Source organism: Danio rerio, chromosome 1, assembly GCF_052040795.2.
Source record: "Danio rerio strain M-AB ecotype USA chromosome 1, GRCz13ab, whole genome shotgun sequence".
In the NCBI taxonomy this organism is placed as follows: domain Eukaryota; kingdom Metazoa; phylum Chordata; class Actinopteri; order Cypriniformes; family Danionidae; genus Danio; species Danio rerio.
In genome coordinates, this window is record NC_141021.1 from 12,494,820 (window position 1) to 12,517,179 (window position 22,360).

Here is a 22,360-nt window from a genome sequence, read left to right on the forward strand (position 1 = left end):
TTATGTACCTTTATTTTTGAGAGTGTAGCTTAAAAAAAAGAATCAATCAATCAATTGATCGATCAATCAGCTTAGTCCCTTTATTAATCAGGGGTTACCACAGCGGAATGAACCACCAACTTATCCAGCAAATGTTTTACACAGTGGATGCCCTTTGTGGAGGAAACCGGAGCACCCGGAGGAAACCCACGCCAACATGGGGAGAACATGCAAACTCGACACATAAATGCCAACTTACCAAGCTGAGGCTTGAACCAGTGACTATCTTGCTGTGCAGCAACAGAATCAATCAATCAATTTTAACAAAAGGAATATGTTTTAATTTTCTAAATCAAATAAGCTAAAAAGTTTAACTTAATTGATTGCTTTTAGTGTAAATTACTAATCTTTATCTTACAACTGATTTACATCTTTGTGTTTTATGCTTACTTAAAATTTGCATATTGTACACAACAGGGCCGGAGTGGGACTCCTTTTCAGCCCTGGAGTTTCAAGCCTCAGACCGGCCCACCTCAGTTCATGACTGACTATATTAAAATAAGGTCATTTCCGAATCAGTTTCTAATGACACTATCACGTCTTTTTTTTTGAGAAAACAGCTGTTTTAGAACTTCAAATGTTCAACAACCCTAACAGTATTATATGTCTTAACAATAAAAATGAAAAAAAATAAATTACTTAGACGGAGATCGAACCCGGGTCAGCGGCGTCTTAAATTAACGTGCTATCCACTGAACCATAACAGTTAGTGAATCAACAGTGACTCATCTTAGTTATATCATCATCAACTTTGCAGGCTGCATCTTGCTTTCTGAGCAGCGAGAAAATAGATAAAGAGTAGAGCTGCGGTAAAATAATGAATAAAAAGGCTGTGGTCAAGTAAATAAATAAATTTAAAAATTGTGGCTGCTGAGAGCAACAGATTCTGGAGCTAGGGATACCGGCCCTCGCGGCCAAAAAACGGACCGGCCCACCGGGAATTCTCCCTGTCCTCCCGATTAGCCAATCTGGGCCTGGTACACAACTATTGCGAAGTGAGTGGGGAGTTAAAAAATGTATTCAATCTAAGTATATAGCAAACATGTCAAAGCACATTTCACCTTTTTATTCAATCTTTGCTTAAAAAAGAATTGACACTATAATGACATCAGCAAAATGAGCCGCAAATGAGCTGCTAAGATCACAGCTGAGAGATTGGAGCTTCAGGGACTTATCAGATTCCACATGTTGTATACTGCAAATCTAGGTAGATCTAGGCACCGCACACTGCGTACAGTACATCCAGCATTCCTCCTAGTATGGGCTTTATGGCAGAGTGTCATTCCAAATAAACTGAGAGTTAGATTCAGCAGTCAGAGTAGATGATAGAAAAAAAACTTTAGACTGACAGTGAAAAGCAACAGCAAACCCGAAACCAAGCTGCCCGCAGTGCAGACTCAGGACTGATGGCTTTGTTTTCCTGTGATTTGTTTCTCAAAGACTTATTGCCGCAGATTATCAATAATGACATGCAAGATTCATTTGTTTTTTTAAACCACCTTGATCTTAATATGGTTGCAATGAGTAAATAAGCTTATTAAAAGTACGTCCACCATATGAAGCAAATAAATCTACAAAGAAACACAGGCTAATGTAACCAGTCATTATCTGCAAATAAAAACTGCTTATCATTTCAAACATGTCACAGTCACGTGACTCACATTTTCTCTAGGACCTTGTAGAGAGCGGTTTCCATTTATTCATCGAGCAACCTGTGATTAATATCATGCGGTTAGCTATTCCTATCATTACCATGTATAAACTGTCAAAATACTTAAAGGGGGCCATTCTGAATTTCACTTATAATGTTTCTTATGCAGAAAAAAACAGCTATAATTGTGCATTTTACAGCCTCTCTGTGATCCGTGGACTATTTTGGCCTGCTGGATCTTTTACATTTCCATATGTAATTGAGGTCTTTTATGATTTGGTAACCTTATGTTTGACACTATCAGGATGGGCTAGGAAGTATGAATGGATGATTTACCCCAAAATGGAATGTCTATCATGTTTTTTCACACTTGTATCACTCCAAATGTGTATCACTTTCAGTTATTTGTAGAACACATTAAAAAATAATAAATAAATAAATAACTGAAGCCTTTCCATAAAATAAACCCATTTACTGAACTCATTTGACAAAAAAGCTACAGGTTTTTCAGTTTCAATACATGTATGTACTGAATAAATACAGTGTTGTTTCAGCCACAGAACATGTCTAACTTAATTTAAAGCTTATTGTTTTATATTTCTTTATTTAAAAGAAATGATATCCACCTTTAAACCCAAAACTTGACCTTTTAGTCTGTGCTGTTTCACTTAAATGTTGCTTAAAGTGCCTTAAAACACACAAAATGTGTTGCAATTGTCTCCAATGAAATGAGAATGAAGAGGGGTGGACATATGAAGCAGCGAATTGCCCACTTTTAAAATATCTAATAGCATTGTGTTTATAACATTGGCCAGAGTTGAGATTAATAAAGCAGCATCTGACAGATTATAACAGTCACAGTTTATCAGTAAAGCTGAAATTAATCTAGTCATTAATCTGCCCCCATTGTTGTAAAAGACAGCATTCTGTGTAGAATTTAAATGGGTCCGATACATTTAGTGATATGTGGTTACACTTAGGATGTGGTTGCAATCAGGTCTATGGTCTGTTACTAACATCTATAAACGATTTGCAATCGACCAACCAACCAACCAATCAACCGACCTAGCACCCGACCAATTGACCGACTGACCAACTGATCAACCTACCGACCAACTGATCGACCAACCAACCAACCAATCGACTGACCAAGCTATCAACTGACCAACCAATCAACCTACTGACCTTCCAACCAACTAAGCAACCAACCAACCGATCAACCGACAGACCAAACAATCAACCAACCAACCAACCAGCCAATAAATCAACCGACCAACCAACCAATCAAACCGACCAACCAACCAATTAAACTGATCAACCAACCAAGTGACCAACCGACTGACCAACCAACTAACCAAACAATCAACCGACCGACTAACCAATCAACTGACCAACCAATCAACCAACCGACTGACCAAGCTATCAACCGACCATCTAACCAACTAAGCAAACAACCAACCAATCAACCAACCGACCGAACAATCAATCAACCAACCAACCAGCCAATAAATCAACCGACCAACCAACCAATCAAACGGACCAACCAACCAAGTGACCAACTGACTGACCAACCAACAAACCAACCAATCAACAGACCGACTAACCAACCAACTGACCAACCAACGAACCAAGCAACTAACCAACCAATCAATCGACCTACCGACCAATCAATCAACTAACTAGCCAACCAATCAACCGACCAACCGACCAACCAATCAAACCGACCAACCAACCAAGTGACTAACCAATTGACCAACCAACAAACCAAACAATCAACCGACCGACTAACCAATCAACTGACCAACCAATCAACCAACCGACTGACCAAGCTATCAACCGACCAACCAATCAACCAACCGACCATCCAACCAACTAAGCAACCAACCAACTGATCAACCGACCGACCGAACAATCAATCAACCAACCAACCAGCCAATAAATCAACCGACCAACCAACCAATCAAACCGACCAACCAACCAATCAAACCGACCAACCAACCAAGTGACCAACCAACAAACCAACCAATCAACAGAACGACTAACCAATCAACTGACCAACCAATCAACCAACTGACCAACCAAGCAACTAACCAACCAATCAATTGACCTACCGACCAATCAATCAACTAACCAGCCAACCAATCAACCGACCAACCAATCAACCGACCAACCAATCAACCAACCAACCAACCAACCAACCAACCAACCAACCGACTGACTGACCAACTGACCAACCAATTGACCAACCAATCAACCAACAGACCAACCATATATAGCCTATAGTGTCATCTTTAGTGACATCACTGCTGCATGAACATCATTCTTCATTCACCCAAATGGATCTTTATCCCCTTCAGTATTAGACATTTACCATATAAATAATAGTAATTGTGGGTGTCACGGTTGCGCAGTGGGTAGCACAATCGCCTCACAGCAAAAAGGTTGCTGGTTCGAGCCTCGGCTAGGCCAGTAGGCATTTTTGTGTGGAGTTTGTATGTTTTTCCTGTGTTGAGCTAAATTGGCCGTAGTGTATGTGTGTGAATGCAAGTGTGTATGGGTGTTTCCTAGTGCTGGAAAGCCATCTGCTGCGTAAAACATATGTTGGATAAGTTGGCGGTTGGTGACCCCTGATTAATAAAAAGACAAAGGCGAAAAGAAAACGAATGAATAAAAGTAATTGTTAAAACAAATGACGATTTTAGCCACAGCTCAGAAACTTCATACTTTAGAAGCAACAGCTGAAACAGACTGTTTTTATCCTTAAGTAAATTTGAACTATAATTGAATGTAAACCACTGTTTAATAAAAAGGAAGCAGTTTAATAATTCCCCTTCTGCTCCTACTGAAACTGCAAAAACATTGTTGATCATTTTCACAAAAAAGGAAATTTGAACCAACATCTACAAAACGATGACAGATCATCGTGTCTATATCACTATATAACAACTGAATAGGTGTTTGCATGTGAATGTGGATCTCATGTTGATGAGATCCTGTTGATGACATAAATTTTGTCAGCCCAATCTTGAAAGAAAATGTAACTATTTTATGTATTATCAAAAAAAAATCTTTATACGATTTCATTCATTTGAAAACAAACCATTTTTTAAATATTTATTTTTGACATTTTTTCCTTTATTTGAAAGGACAGTAGGTTGACAGGATGTAAAGTGGGAAAGAAAGGGGAGTAGGATCGAAAAAGGACCACCAACTTGGGACGCCTAGAACGCTGCTGCACCACTTGTTGGTGCACTAACCACTGGGCTATCGCACCAATGACTATGTTTACAAGGTTATCAGTAATCAAGTTATTTGCCTTGATCTAAATAAGACAAAAATATGATTAAGGTGTTAACATGAGTTGCTTTTTGAATGTTCTTTTCATGATCTTGTTTTACATGTTACAGCACATAATTCAAATAATGCTATTACATCATCACTCTATCCACATTTCCTCCAGAATGTCATGTAATTTCAGGTGTTTTATTCTTAATTTTTCGACTTTAAATGCAGTTTGGCACTTTCACTTTCGTTCAGGAACATTTCATGCATGCCTCTCCGTGACAAACGAGATATTGGATGCGAGTATGAACTGCTGGAACAGTGTAGTATTAATGAAATTTGATATTGGACATTGTAAGGGGACAAAACCTTGGTATTTCGTGATGCGGGAATAGAGGAAGAATAGTGTCAAAGAGCCTTGTGTGTAGACTAACCTGACATAAAAATAAGCGAAAATCCTACATGATGGTAATAGTTTGATTGCTGTGTTTACATGTCTGTACCGCACTTCAATAATGTGAATAAAATCGACATACTCCACAATATCGTTTTCTGTTCATTTTGATTATGGCCTTAAATTAATAAATTAATCAAAAGTCGCTGTTTAAATAATCAGAGTATTGTCTTAATCATTTTAAAATCTGATTATTTTTGTCCATGTAAACATACATATTGAAAACATACAATTTTGCTAAAAAAAAACACCCCTAACTCTATTCCTCATTGGTAGATGAGCAAATTGCACTAAAATCCCCAAATGGGTTCATACAGATGAATACAATCTAGCCACTAAAAGTTACGAATCATCGTAAAATTGCGTTGTTTACGCAGCTCCATAAATAATCCAAAAGAAGAAGGGGAGCCACAAAAAAAAAAATCCATGATATTTCCCATGATATTTTCCCAAAATCAACTAGTTTACTCGTTTCAGTCTCCAGGAAAACACAATATCCACACGGCGTGTTTTGCGCAGCCATGTTGGAGCAGAGGAAAGGTGAAAAGATTACAAAAGGAATAGGAATCAGCAACCGACCTGTTCCCGGATACAGCTGTGAAGAAGTCAGCTGTAAAAAAACAGCCCAACACAAGCTGATTTCTAACCCATAGACTTAAGACCCCATTAGTGCCACCTCAGTACCTCTAATCTTCCTCTCTCTCTTCTCTCATCCCTCCTTCCTTCACTCCCTCCCTTCTGCCCTCCCTCGATTAAACAGTATTAAAGGCAGGAACGACGAAAACGGAGGGGGGAAAGGGAGGGATCTCATTAGGAGGAGTTTTTCTCTTCACGCTGCACAGCACTGGACGTCATCCAAGAGCGGCTTTACACATATGCTCACACACACACACACACACACACACCTAAAGGGCTGGGAGACACGGTGCATGACATCTCCTTAGCCTCCTCGTACGATGTCAAATACAGAGTGTGGGCTTGCATGTGTGTTAGTGTGTGTGTGCGTTTTCTCCGGGGGAAGATGTTTTAGTGCAAGAGCAAGCCTGTTTTTCCCTGGAGATGAAGTACCTGCCAGACAACAGCATCTTCACTGGAGCACAGCCTGCCAGACAAGGGCATAACACACACCCACAAATACACACATGCTAGAATACACACACACACACACACAGACATACATATGCGTTTATACTTATGAGCACACACAGTGAAAAGTCATATTCCAAAGAGCCGTCTTGGCAGAGATATAATTGTCGCTTGTGGAAAAGTTAACCAATCGGCAGAAGGGAAAATTGCCGCTGCTTGCAAACTTTCAGATTTTGCAAGAAGAAAACAGCAATTTGTGGCAAAAGTTACACATGCTTCCAGAGGTAAAAAGTGCTCTACATTGCAAAATTAATCAATTTTCAGAATAAAAATTGGCAAAGTTTACCATTCGGCAGCCAGAATATTGATATTTCTGGCAAAGTTAGCCATGTCACAGAAAGAAAAGTACCCTTTACAATCTTTTTTACAAACAAAATTTGTGTTTGTGTGCAAAGTTAACCATATTATCGAGGGTAAATTAGCATTTAAGAATAAGTTTTGAAGCTAACAATTCAACCCAGGCTCATTCTGAAAATGTCCCCCAATATACATTTCTGAAAGAAAAAAAACTGCTAATTTATGGATATTTTTCACAGTGAACACACTATCAATACTTGCTCAAAGTTGTAATAAATGTGACACTTAGTGTTCTAAGTTTGAATATATTAACGAGAAAACTCCAATTCATAGAAAGTTAAATTCACAAAAATTTGGTGCTTGTGGGCAAGTTAACCATTTTGTAAAAGTGAATTATTATGTGAAGTAAAGTAATTCTTTTAAATAGGAAATAAAACTTATAGTAACAGGTGACAAAGTTGACTATTAGTGTCATAAATAACTAGTTTGAATAAGGAAATCTATCAAATTAACAAAAAATACAATTTATTCATGTGATAACCATTTTGACCCTTAAAGATCCTGTGAAGTGCTTTGAGAAGTGCATTTATATTCTATGATTGACGTCATCCAAATAAAAGAAACATAAAGAGAGGGTCAGACATAGAGTACCTTTAAAAAAACAGCCGATAGTGTTTTGTGTTTACCACAGTTCTGCAGTGATCAAATGAAAAGCAAATAATGAGTGTCTTGAAGGGGACGGAGCAGATACTAGAGAGATATCCTTAAAACGAACATACTGATACTAACGTCTAAAAAAAACGTCATTTTATTTTCAATTTAAACCATTGTAGAAAAGTTATCCACTCAATGAAGCTAACTATTACCAAAGTTTCTTTAGGGCCATTCGCTTCACTAGGGGCCATCTTTGAAACGCCTTTCAAACACATCAAATTCTCCAGAACTGTTTGCCAAGCTTACATGATTATTTAACATATTTGGAACCACCAATAAAATTAAACAACAACTGTCTCATAAGTTTTGTTTTTAATTTTCAAATTAAACAAAATCAGCATATTTTCAGATTCCAGATTTCCAAGCTAATGCGCACTGGAAAGAAACGAGATCATGACACCAACCTCATTCATGGCTATTCTACACATTATCATCCTCTAGATAAAGATTGTCAGATCGCGCTGCTCTTCTCAAGTAATTCACAACTTGGTCTTGATGGTGAATCTCCTCTAGAAATAACAGTGACTCTTTGTTTACAAGTTTGTGAGCGTTTGAGTAGTTGATGTCATGTGATGTGCGTTTGACAGGACTGACTGTACCTCACGTTCATTTCATACAGATTATAGAATCCCAAAATCTTTGTTTTCAAGTGTAGTTGGTGCGAGTGTTGGTTTCAACTGTCTGGTCCGAGCTTCTCCCCTTTGTTTAGCGATTGAAGATTGGCTTCTGTACTAGTAGGCGGGGCTTAATTAGCCATAATAAACGTTACACTTTTCCCCATTCAAAACTATACGAGTGACACATCTTGCGTATTCTATAGTCTTTACTATTACTTTACACTCACCTGTCCTTCTACGATCCATTTGGAGATTTCGGTTTTGCCGTCACTGCCAGGGCTGAACTGAATGGTGACAGAGCGAGGACTGATGTTGGAGATGACCAGATTAGAGGGCGCACCAGGAAGCTCTATTCACCAAACACAACAAAACACATTCATGTAAGTCATTTCCACATTTTCTGTCTGTTTGCTCCATCCCGTGTCTTCATTATCCTTCAAAAGAAAAAACTCCAGTAAATGGGCCCATAACTCACTTCAGAGTCAATTAGGTTTTGTGTACAGCAGTGCTCATTGTGTTTGGGCATATGATTAATTGGTAATTAAATGGATTGATAATGATATTTGGGTGGCTCATTCAACAGTAGATAAAGCTCGTTCTCTCCTGACTCCACAGCATATCAGTGGGAGATAATGAGTGTAGCTTGGCTTTTGGTCATCATCATTTATTTCATGTTCTCTCTAACACACACACACGCTCACAAACGGCGGCCCCAAGAGCATCATACTGACTCTGTGTGATGTATTACAGTCTTACTGACTGTGTCTCGGATTGCTGGTCTATGTGAAATATGCGCCCCACTGCGGCATCCAGTTTCATGTGCCGAATTTCCTTTAGAGTTTGAACACGGCAACTATCACCGATCCCAAAGGGAGAATTTGATGCATTAAAGTGATGCTAGTGCTGAAGTGTGTGTTTGTTTGAGAGTGCGGGCACCTGGAGGCAGTCCTGTTGAGATGGTGGATGAGGTGGAAGCCCCGACTCCAGCTTGTGTTACTGCTGCCACCTGTAGAGCGTACGTGGTGAGAGAAGTCAACCCGGTCACTTTGTACGCCAGCGTCGAGTTGGACAGAGTCTGAGATACGAGCGTTTCATTCTGACCAGCCTCCTGCCAGCTCAAGACGTAACCTATGGAGAGGCGAAAATTAGAAAAGGGGATATTGCGTTCTTTTTCATTGGCTAATTTGAAGCACTTTTTAGGGTCCTCTACATGCATCTTATTAGAAATTTGTCATTTCCATCACTAGTTTTTCATGCGATACATAAAGGTGCTGCAAGTATGTTTTTGACTTCAGTTTTAAAAATAGCACCATCTCAGTCATGAAGGCTGCCTCAATGTATGTAATTGCAACATAAGTCTGTTTCAATCTTATTGTGAAGCAAATATTTTCAAAGTTTACAGCAAAATTAAATCTGAAATGCAAATTAGGGGCATTTCCATTAAGCTAGAGTGGTTCACTGTATAGTATTGATAATATAGCAACCAACAGTAAACAAGTCAAGCTTAATGGAGGAAGCTGAATAGTCACATAGATGTTCGCTATGGCAGATATTAATCAGCAAATGCTGTTCTTTCGTCTATTACTCGCACTTACCCTCTTTGTCCAAAACTACAGTTGAAGTCAAAATCATTAGCCCCCTTAATTATTTTTTCCCCCATTTTTTCAGCACATTTCTAAACATAATAGTTTTAATAACAAATTTCTAATAACTGATTTATTTTATTTTTGCCATGATGACAGTGAAAAATGTTTTAGTAGACATTCATTCTTCTATACAGCTTAAAGTGGCAAAAGTTTGGACCAAGTCCAAAACAAAACTATTTTTTTTTGCGAATTAAGGAATTTCTATTAGAAATTTGTCATTTCCATCCCTCTTTTTTATGCGATACTTAAAGGTTCTGCATGTAGTTTTTTGACTTGAGTTTATAAAAATTACATAATTTCAGTCATAAAGGATGCCTTAATGTATGTAATTACAACCCAAGCAGGTTTCTATCTTATTGTGAAGTAAATATTTTTAAACTTCACAAGAAAAATAAAATCTGAAATGTGAATTAGGTGCATTTCCATTAAGTTAGAGTGGTTCTCTGTAGTATTGGTAACCTAGCAACCAACAGTTGACAAGTCAAGCATAATGGAGACAGCTGAATAGTCCTGCAAGTATAATGTTTGCTATGTCAGATATTATTCAGCAAATAACTTTCCATCTCCCATTATTCGCATTAACTCTTTTTCGCATAAGTCCAAAACCACTTTAATCAAACAGAAAACATTTTTTTTGCGAATAAGGGGAGTTTTATTAAAAATATGTTGTTTCCATTTTTTGTTTCTTACGCGATACTTAAATGTGCTGCATGAAAGTTTTTGACTTTAAAAAAAATACCATCATTTCAGTCATTAAGACTGCCCCAATGTATGTGAGCATGAATTTTGCATTAACACAGGGTGTTGATAACCCTGCTACAGTAGTTGGGAAGCAACTAACTAAAAGTAGTATCGATAATAATAACTAAACTTTCCAGCAATAGCTGTTATAATGCCAATGACGTTGTTTTTAATCTTGTTCATAAAACCAAAAACTAACAATGTTTTTCAATAAGTGTAAACCTTTTTATATTTGTAAAATACTATTGTGTTCACCTGTTATGATGCCATTCTTGTCTTCTGGTTCCTGCCAGCTGATCCTCAGAGATGTGTCCAGAATCTCAGTGAAGCTCAGTTGAGTCACTGGACCTGGTTCTGCAACACATAAAGGTACACTTGCTGTAGTAATGTTTCAGCAGAGTAGCTAACACTTAAAATGTAAATATTCTATGATTTACGCTTATATATGCATGAAAAAATTGACAAAATAAAAGTCTATCATGGGGTGCATCTTAATCAGCTCCTCGTTCAGTAGTCAATGTCCCACAATGCACTGTGAAAATCAGGGAGCATCGATGCCCACTATGCTTCCCTAACCGAAGCTCTAAAGCTCAAAAGATGATTCACATGAACCAACTCACCAAACATAACCAAGAATTAGAGAGGGTTTCGAGAGAGACATTTTTTTTTATATTTAACCATAAGCAAAACTTGATAGAAAGGTACAGAATCTAGCAAAGAGCAAAGATAATTGATTAATGGCTAAAATGGTGAAACAAATTCAAATGATTTATCTTTAATGAATTACTTTAAAAACTTGAATGTGTAAACCAGGAACTGGTAATTTTAATTTTGTATGTGAGCCAGTTGAATCGGGAACAGAGACAGAAATTAATTCTGAGACAGAAATGAATCAGACTCTCTATTTGCCTGAGGCTGTGGATTAAAGGTAATACTGTAGTAAATAATGTTCAGTTTGCTTCATAACACATCAAAATGTCATCAGGAGCCACAAATAATATTTTTTTTTAACTCTCAAGGAGATGTTAACCTTGACTGCATTTTATAAATCAACACAGTTCTCTCATGAAAGACTACACTTCCAACAACAACAACAACAAAAACAGCAACAACAAATTTCAATGTTCTGCTGAAAAAAATCAAACTAAATTTATTAATAAAATAAATCACAAAAAAGTCATCTATATTTTGAATGCCCTGAAGGTGAGAATTTTTTATTTCTGGGTGAACGATGACCTAAACAGGGCAACTTAGTGTGAAATCAAAATCTCATAGAACTGTCAATAAATACATAGTTATTCAGATGATTCATCTAATACACTTGTTTCCAAAATTTTCCACCTAAAAGCAAAAACCCTAGAATTACACATATAATGAGTCAAATGCAAAAATAACATATCCCTTTTTTATCCATTTATAGCAAAAACATAAATAAAACTACCTTTAAAACCAACAAAACGATTCTTAGCTGTGAAATCTTTATGCTATAGGGCCCAATCATACACCCAGCTCAATAAGGCACAAGATGTGTATGGCACAATTTGTTGCTATTTTCAGACCAGCGCAACAATAATTTTCTTTGTTTAAATACTGTAGCAAATCCTTTCGTGCCACTTTGTAGACTCATGGGTGTTCCGGTCTAAAAAGGAGGTGTGTTAAGGCGCATTGTTGGCATGTTGCTATTTTAAGGAACTGAAATACAGTTGTAGTCAGAATTATTAGCCCCCCTGAATTATTCACCCCCCTGTTTAATTTTTTCCCTAATTTCTGTTTAACAGAAATAATAATTTTTCAACACATTTCTAATCATAATAGTTTTAATAACTCATTTCTAATAACTGATTTATTTTTTCTTTGCCGCGATGACAGTAAATAACATTTTGCTAGATATTTTTCAAGACATTTCTAGACAGCTTAAAGTGACATTTAAATGCTTAACTAGGTTAATTAGGTTATCCAGGCAGGATAGGGTAAATAGGCAAGTTATTGTATACTGATGGTTTGTTCTGTAGACTATCGAAAACACACAAATATCTTTACATAGGACTTTTTAGGAGTTTTTCACACTTAATTTGAAAGGACAGTGGAGGATACAGACAGAAAAGTATTGGGAGCAGAAGAGGGTAAGGGTCGGCAAAGGACCACAAGTTGGAAATTGAACTCGGGTTGCTGTGAGCACCATGGTGCTATATGTCAGCACACTTAACAACTAGACTATTGGCTCCGACAAAAAAAAAAAAAAAAACACAAAAAAAAAAGATTAATTTCTACATAAATATTAAAACTAAAACTATTAAAACTGCCTCCATGCCTCATATCAGGGGACTTTTTTCTGTTTATTCATCCCAATTTGCATTTGTATAATATTATTATTACCAGTATTATTTATTATATGCATGTTTATATTGGTTTTAATAAAAACAAGTTTAGATTTGTCCACCTGTCGGGTTTTGGAGACGTATGCATTACGATATGGGGCATAAGAATAGGACGCGTGTTTTGATATAACTCCACACTTTATTATTATTGTTCATCTGTTTATTTGCTGGAAATTAGAACTGAATATAGAAATAGTTTTGAAACAAACCTTTGCACTTAACAAACAAAATTAGATATGTAGGCTAATGGATGTCTTCAGTGGAGTGTGTACAACACCATTTCCTTATCCATGAAAATTATTTGCCTTCCTTTGAATTTTTTATTGCTTTTTTTTTTTTTACATTTCCCAAATGATATCTAACAGAGCAAGCAATTTTTTTTACAGTATTTCAATTAATATTTTTTCTTCTGTATAAGTCATATTTGTTTTATTTAGGCTAGAATAAAAGCAGTTTTAATAAAAAAAAAAAAGGTCAAAATGATTAATATTAAGCATTTTTTTCAGATTGTCTACAAAATAATTATGTTTAAAAATGTGTTGAAAAAATCTACTTTTGTTTAACAGAAATTAGAGAAAAAACATGGGGCTAATAATTCAGGAGGGCTAATAAATCTGAATCCAACTGTATATGTATGTGTGTGAGTGAAACAGAGCATATTATTTATCCGCCGTTTCTCTGAATGCTTTAAAACCTGCTCATGGTAAAGAATTACCCAGCATCCTTAGCCCACAAGAGCGAAACGCTCAATGAAAAGCATGTCGCAGTGGAACAACTGCATCGCCATTGCAAATAGGCGAAAGCAAATGATGTGTTTGTTGGTAATTACCCTCATGAGTTAGCAGTCATTTAGTGGTTAATCAATCATGCATACACACTCGGCAGGACAATACATCTGACAGGCGAACATGAAAAGCGCAGTGGTTAATGTGTGCGGATGAAGCTTCAATCTCATTAGATCTAACACCGCGTGGCAAAGCCTCATGGCCTGGACTGTCAAGCGGACTTTATCAGAGCGACTCGTCACGCCAGACTGACAGCTTAATCAATCACGTGCTCAGGGAACGTATGAGTCCGTTCATTTTCAATTCAGTTTCTGTGTTTAAGTGTCGCCAGTTCTGACCTGGAGGTCAAGGATTAGCTGGTTAGCAAGGTTTCTCTTTGGTGGACGCTATAAATAGATTATATGAATTTTAAAAAGCATTTGTCTATGTAGAGATGTTTAGAAATAGAGGTTGACTTTAAGCAGTGTTGTTATTTTTAACTAAAACTAAGTTAAAAAAATAAATAAAATACAAACATCAGATAACGCTACAATTAAAACAGGTTAAGTTGAAATTATATAACAATTTTAATAGATTAAATATATTTTAAAAATTATGGATTACAGTGCTTCCCACAGGATTGAAATATACTTGCGGTGGTAAGAAACACCTTTTACGGCACATGGTTACCTACATGCGACAAAAACCTCAAAGATATTTTTAACAATATTTTTATTTATGATGACACTGTTATAAACCCAGGGTTTCTGAAGGTTTCACCAAGTTTAATTTAAGGCATTTTAAGATCATTATAAATGAAATTTTAGACTTAAGCAGCCTTTCCACTGCACACAACATTTGGACACGACTGTCGGAATACGCCCTCTTGTGGCAGTCGCACAGAATGCTCAGTTCTGACGTGCACCATGGGAGAGAAGCTGTTCTCGCAGTGTCTGAAATAAAGGAGTACAAAAGCAAGAGCCTTTATTCTCCATGGTTGAATGAATAAATACTAGAAACTCATAGATAACTAAAAAATTTGGAGGGAATGTGGAGACGACATTAAAATATAATATTTTTATTACTCGTTTATGAATAGAATTTCTTTTTTTAATTTAGACAAAAAATCAAAAAATCAAAAATCAAATAAAAAAATAATGGAAAAACTACTATTTCAAATCTCGTGCGCACGGATCTGCTTGGACAGCACTGAAATACATCACATCCGGTTGGCCAGTTGCATGCGGTCTAGTCGCAGGAGTTCAAATATTTAAACGGATCCGCAGCTCAAATCGGATCCGAATTTTCCGCATGCGGAGATGATCGGAACTCCAAGCAGCTCCCAGACTACTCTCCATTGGAAATGAATGACTTCCAGCCTGTTGCTTGCCGTTTGTTGTGTGCAGTGTAAAAGGAGGCTTTATACTGGGCTAAATGCTGAAGACTTTTTGCTTTTTTTCAAATATCCCAGTTTGAAAAGATTTTTACTTAATATTTAAAAAATGATTTAAATTCAATACAGTACATCCATCCATCCATCCATCCATCCTTCCATCCATCCATCCATCCATCCATACATCCATCCATACATCCATCCATCCATCCATCCATCCAATATGCCACACTTGATGTTTCCTTCCAATGTGTCAAAAGCTTTCGGCAGGTATTTCAGCCCTCTTTGGCTTTACCAAACTTTTATTCACTTGGTTTATAAAAACAACAACAAGAGAAGCTCAATGAAAAGAACACTTACAATACCAAACCGAGTGAATTTCCCTCAAATAATGCTTTCTTTTTTCCGCTCAAATCTTTTTTGGAACAAATAAAAGGCTGAGAGATGAGAAAGCGGGTATGAGTGTGCACCGGTTTGCGCGTCTAACCTGTTTGTGTGATTGAGCTATTCATGGAAAACAAGCTCCTGTGGCTCAACAGTGTGGTGAATACCGCATGCTGTTATCATCTGATGAAAATTACATTGTCTGTTAACAGCTGCACGCGCAGATCCGAGCGTACACAAGCTCTGTGGGACAATCAATAGCGAGCACATGTGCATTGACTAACAGGAGTGATCCTGCTTCAATAATTGCAGGTTAGTCAAGGCTGATTCTCCGCGCCTGTAGCGTGACGTGAAAAAAAAAGCTCTCGGGTGGCCAATATATATTCAGCGCGAAGACTAATCAATGGCGATGTAAAAAGCACAATTACGCGGCAAATTGTGGCGTGCATAGCGAAGGGGCCGAATTTCTGTCGTGCATCGATTTCAGCGGCCGAAATGTCAAGCGAAACAGGCTTGTTTTTGCCGAGAGATCTCTTTCTCAAAGCCTCCTGGACAGTTTTCAAGTAAAGAGCGCGCTGTTAGTCGATTGTCTCCAATTAAACACAGACAGACTGTCTGTACGAGTGTGTGGGTATATTTGGAAGACTGTGAAATATGATTTTACATGTCAGGAGTGCAAGCAAAACATTGCATCCCAGAGGAGACGTTTACTGCTTTAGCGCTTGCTCTTTCGCTGCTCAGGAGACTTAATGGAGCTCTTAGTTGCTTTTTAGCGAAGTATCAAGTCGTTCCTTTCTTAAAACAGACAGCAGAAGCCAATGATATTATGTCTGACAAACAGTAATCACAGAGGTCTCATGCTGCAGATGTGAAAGGAATAGCAAATAACAAAACAAAAATGGGATGGAAATAAATTGACACTGTTTTACTAGCTGTGATCAAAAGATCCAATTAGATTTATGTACAAAACTGGAATACTGTGTAAAACATTTAAGAACAAAGCACCGTTTCCACACAAGTCAAGGTATTAATGACAGGATATATTTAGGAATCCTAAAGGTAATTTCAATACCTTTTTAAGACTTTTTAAAGACCTACTCAGAATATTTTACAACCCAGGCTCATTCTGAAAACGTAGTCTCGTGGACGTTTCTGGAGACTACGAATTATGTAGCTGGAAGTATGTATGGCTGCATTTCATTTCTTAAGCGAAAGCTACTGGCCAGTGTGGCGCCTCTCCTTTTCGCGCTTATTGGCTGACCGATTACCTCCATGTGGAGAGCTTTCCCGCTGCAGCCAGTTTGTCCAGTTAGTTCGTCGTATACGCTGGCGTACTTTAGATGCAGCGAGGAGCTGACTACATTGACGACGACCGGGTTTGAGTCCAGGGAAGAGCGGAAATAAAAATTAAGTCAACAAGTTCATAACAGGGTGAGGATGTGGTAGAATCTGAAAACATGGTAAAAAAAAAAAAATAGACAAGGGCTTTTCTTTTTCTGGACGGCTTTTGTAAATTGTTGGTTGGGTTAAGGGAAGCAAGCAGGCTGGCGGGTTAATCGGTAAAACTGGTTGGGTTTAGGGAAGGAGGAGGGTGGGTCAGCCGATTGGCCGGACGCCCAGTCAAAAATTCAGTCAGTCAGACAGACAGAAGGTCATTTGACAGCAGCCTCTGGTGGGTTTTTGCGCAAACAACACTCAGTAAGAGACATTTAAGATTCGTAAAAGGACACACAGCAGTGTCTCGCAGATTCGCAAAAACAAAAACTGCAAAAATAAGTACCTCTAGGGATGTATTTCGCGGTCTCCAGAAACGTCCATGGGACTACGTATTCAGAATGAGCCTGAGTTGATATTTTAAGACCTCGTCGCCACTTCAAGTTCTAATCAGTATTAAACCTTTAACTTAATAAACAGTATAAATTACACAATTGTTTTTAGCGACAGGCTTCAGCCACTGTTTAAACTCGTCTTTCTCCAACCAGGATATGCAAACGTACATTTTCACATTTCATCCATCTGTTTTGCTTTATGGTTTGGCTACATGTACTAAGAGTAAAATAAATATCTAATAAATACAAATAAATAAATATTTATGCTTTTTTGGAGTCAAACACTTTGGACCACGCTTGATCAAAAGTTAATACCTTGTAAAAACACGATTAACACTTTTTAATACCTTTTAGGGCCTTAGTTTCTCATAACTGATCGATCAACTTTTAATACTTTTTAAGACCCTGCAGACACCCTGAACAAAGTTTTAACCTTGTTGTTGCTAGATCAGATACAGTTGCGGCCAGAAGTTGACAAGTATTATTTAGATAATTTATTAAATTACCTATTTATTGTATTTTATTAACGTCTATCCCTGCCCCAACCTTAAACCCAACCGTCACAATAACGTAATAACAGTAGTTGTACCGAGATTTGTATATGTTATATATTAAACTACCTGACGGTTCATTGTGCTGTGGTGACCCCGGATTAATTAAGGGACTAATCCGAAAAGAAAATGAAAGAATGAAAGAATTAAATTACCCAATAAATAGTATTTTTTAATGCTTACCCCCACACCAAACCCTAAACCCAGCAGTCATAGTATTGTACAAATATTAATTATTGTTATACAGTGTCAAAAAAAATGCTGTTATATTGATGTGCATATTGCAAATCAGACCGGCCATATATCCAATGTAGACTTTATCGTTTAACCTTCTGTTACTGAAACAGTTTCTGAAACCTCTGTTTTAAATATATTACAAAAAGACTAATATTTGCATATGAAAAGTTGCCAGGCTAATCACTTGTTTTAAAGGGATAGTTTACCCAAAAATTTAATTCATTAAAAAGTAACCATTGACTTCTATAGTAAAAAAAATAAATACATAAACATTAATAATCTCATTTTCAAAATAACTTATTATGAATTTGTATTTTGGGGTGAACTATCCCATTAAAACAAGTAAATAATAGTACTTAGGTAATATTTAAAACAAAGGTTTCATTTGTTAACAGCTTAGTTCAACTAAAAGTTAAAAGTCATGATTTTCTCACCCTTTATCGTTCCAAATTCAATAAGCTTGTTTGTCTATGGAACAAATAAAGATATTTTCTCATTAAATATTAAAGATTTTTTTCTGTCCCCCAGTTGAAAGTCACCAGAGCACAACAGTTGGGTTCTGGAAGGAACAAAAGACTCATTAATTTTTCCCACAGGATAATTGATTTTTTTACAATACTGGAAAACCAATAGAAACAGAGCTGTTGGGAACTCTGAGGATGTTAATCGAATGTACAGTATTGGCTGTTGTTGAACCCATCTTTTCACTTTAATTCAACATCAACTTTAAGCCTAGTCCCAGACTAAAATGTAATTCTGAGCTGTTCCACTGACAGATCTTAAATGTATCATCATTCTGTATATGATGGACACCAGTAGGGATTTGTTCTAAGGGATGTAAAAAAATATACTTAAAAATCCAAATAGAACTATATAATTCTGGTTTAGTTTAAGCTCAGATTAGGACCCATGTTTATTTGTGCAGAAAAACTGCCTTACCCATAATACTGTGCAAAATTCCAAAAATCACATCATAAAAGATGGTTAGCTCCTCCCACTTCTTTGAATGACATAATCTAGATGATGTTTCTATTCTCTACATAGACTAAATATACTAATTTAGCAAAAAAACAAACAAAAAAAAAATACTTGAGATATGTATTTTATTATATATACAATTAACAACTTTTATATATCTCTAATTTTGAACGTGATGCAACACTTCATGAGTAAATTTTCCCTTTGTCTTTTTGTCTTTGTCTTTCATATACTTTTTTGCTTCAAATCAATGTTTGTAATGTTATGATCATCAAACTCATTGCTGGTTGGTTCGGTTTATAACTTATTATAACCATTTAGAGAAAAAAAGAATCTTTTAAAAAAATCACTATGTGAATTATTTATGAACAAATGGTTTTGGAGCAGCAGCACAAATGTGCTCCATTCACCCAAAGCTTTAAAACTTTAATAAAATGTTCATAAGATTTCAAAAAATAATAATTCTACAGGAAATAAGTGGTTTAATTCAGGGGCATGGTTGTTTCATAAGATAAACTGATATTAATTCAAGATTTAATAAGCATTGTAGTTGTTGTTTTTCTTCTTAAGGCTATTTATACTACAGGAGTTTTAGGTCTGTTTATCTGGGATGAAAAATCTCTTCTTCTGTTGTTTAGTTCTGTTGTTTGGCCCAGGTTATCAGGTAGCGTGAGGGGTTTGCAAATCGAATGTTAAACTTTACAAATTGTTTGCAGACACATCACGACTGCCTGATAATATCAAACATGTTCGACAGCTATAAAGACAAAGAGAAGCGCTGAGGGGAAATTGTCTTGTCCTGAAGATACCAGATGAGTGTAAAAAGCTGCTAGTATGCTAGCTTACAGATGTAAAAATGACTTGTTCAAATGTCAGGGATGATTGCTCCATGAGATCACATGAAATTACTGATTTCATAATCATGAAAGACTCTATATAAAACAATAGCTAAACAATTAGCATAAACAATATTGCATAAAAATACAGTGCTTAATGGAAGTAGCAAGATACTCCTAAATGCGCATAAAAAAATGTATGTATGTATGATAAACTTTTTGTCAAGAAGAAAAAACTAGCGTAAACTACGATGTATTCCAAAAAAATATTTAGGCCTAAAAATTAAGATTTCCTCAATTTGGATTACATAGTTTTTTTATAATTATACAAATAAACTTTATGTGATTGATATTTGTTAGTGAAACATAAATGGAGCCAATATGAACAAGATTTATGCAATAATATCAATAAAGTACATGTGTTTTAAATGCTTATTATTAATTAGTCTATTGTGTTTAGTATGGAGCTGCGTCAGTTTTGCCCCCGGAAACCAATCTCATAGAATTTAGCTAATTAAATCTGGCTTTTTCTACAGCTAGATATTATATTATATTATATTATATTATATTATATTATATTATATTATATTATATTATATTATATTATATTATATTATATTATATTATATAATATTATATTATATTATATATTATATTATATTTTTTATATTATATTTTTTATATTATTTTTTTATTTTATATTATATTATATTATATTATATTTTTTATATTATTTTTTATATTATATTATATTATATTATATTATATTATATTATATTATATTATATTAATTATATTATATTATATTATATTATATTATATTATATTATATTATATTATATTATATTATATTATATTATATTATATCAGTATAATATATTTATATATTTTAACCGATTAAGTCTAATAGTATTAAAAAATTATGATTGATTCTAAGGAATACGACAACATACAGTACATTGAAAATTGAAAAAAAAAAATTACAAGCTAAAAATCAAAAGTTTACAAACTGTTAATAATAAACTTCATTGTGATTCATTTTTTTGAGTGTGGAAACATTTTTTTAAAAGAAAATCCAGCATGAGCATCAAAAACATAATGTAATTGTATTTTAACAGATAATTTGATAACAAAAATAGGCACAATACACAAACAAGCAGATCGAGCATATTGTAAGACATCTGAAATATCATTTTGGTCTTTCTAAAATCCTTCAACCAAAGTCTGTCATCAAAGTGGTTCAATATTATCACTTCCTTAACTGTCTTTGTTAAATTTTGTCTTCAACTTTGGAGGTGCAAGTAATTTATTATATATAAAAAGGCCCACATTGGTGTCTATAGCAGCAAATTCTACTTTTCTTTTTGATATTTGCTGCCAGTTTATTATGAAATGACGGTTTTGTTTTCTTTGACTCACTGGATGGAAAATGGTGCTTTATTCTTCAACGCTTTATGCAATATTCCAGTTTTGTGAATAAATTTAATTTGCATCTTTGGATGGAAATACAGCTAGTATAAAAAAAAGTGTCAGCATTTTTTTTGAAGATATTTTGGAAAATGTTAGAAACTTGTAACTATTGATTTCCATAGTATCTATTTTTCCTCCTATGGAAGTAAACGATTAGAGGTTTTCAAAATTATTCTAAATATCTTTTTTTGTGATCAGCAAAAAAAAAGGAAATCCATAAAGATTTGGAACCATTTCATGGTGAGTGCATATTAAGTAAATGTGTGAAATATTAATATTTTGTGTGAAATATCCCTTTAATTTTTGCTGGAGTGAACGTGTGTTTTTTTTCATGTACTCACTGTCAACATGTGTCTGGATGAGCTGTGATGTGCTGGCCGGTCCATCTCCAGGAGTGGTGAAGCAAAGCACCGCTGTCTCATACCACGTGAACTTTCTTAAATTGCTAACATAACCATAATGACGTGACCCGTGGAACTCGGGGGCAATGGTCACCATTGTAATGCAATCCGGACAGTGTTCAGGCCACACCAGCAGCTGTAAAAGAGATGCCAAAAAACAATAAGACCAACACAGAATGTTTTTTAACATACACTGCTAGTATTTAAAGCAAAACACAGCAAATAAATATATATTTTTCAGTATAATGCAAAGTTAAATTAAATTAAATTAAAGTACACATTTTAAAAAATATTTGTAGGTTTTTCACCTTTATTATATAGGACAGTAGAGTTGAGATAGGAATACACAGGGATCACAGAAAATTAAACTTGGGTCGACGTGAGCACCTCAGTGCTATGTGTCGGTGCACTTAACCACTAGACTATTGATGTCGACCAAGTACACATTTTTAAAGGCAGTTTTCTTAAAATGTTTTTTTTTTGCTCCTTCACCAAGCACTTAAACAATATTTACATAAACTTTACAGTTTTATTTATATCTGAATTCTGAAT

At 35.6% G+C, this 22,360-nt stretch overlaps 1 protein-coding gene across 18 annotated transcripts in view; it reads right to left on the minus strand.

Annotated features, from left to right (window-relative positions):
• Nucleotides 1–22,360, minus strand: part of sdk1b (sidekick cell adhesion molecule 1b) — a 456,411-nt gene that overhangs the window by 85,575 nt on the left and 348,476 nt on the right. For all 18 annotated transcript variants that reach the window (NM_001443429.1, NM_001443430.1, NM_001443427.1 and 15 more), the window contains 4 exons: nucleotides 21,749–21,944; nucleotides 10,843–10,941; nucleotides 9,137–9,328; nucleotides 8,428–8,549 (listed from right to left, as the gene is read on the minus strand). In NM_001443429.1, coding sequence (NP_001430358.1) covers nucleotides 8,428–8,549; nucleotides 9,137–9,328; nucleotides 10,843–10,941; nucleotides 21,749–21,944 — 609 coding nt within the window. The remainder of the gene's footprint in view (nucleotides 1–8,427; nucleotides 8,550–9,136; nucleotides 9,329–10,842; nucleotides 10,942–21,748; nucleotides 21,945–22,360) is intronic.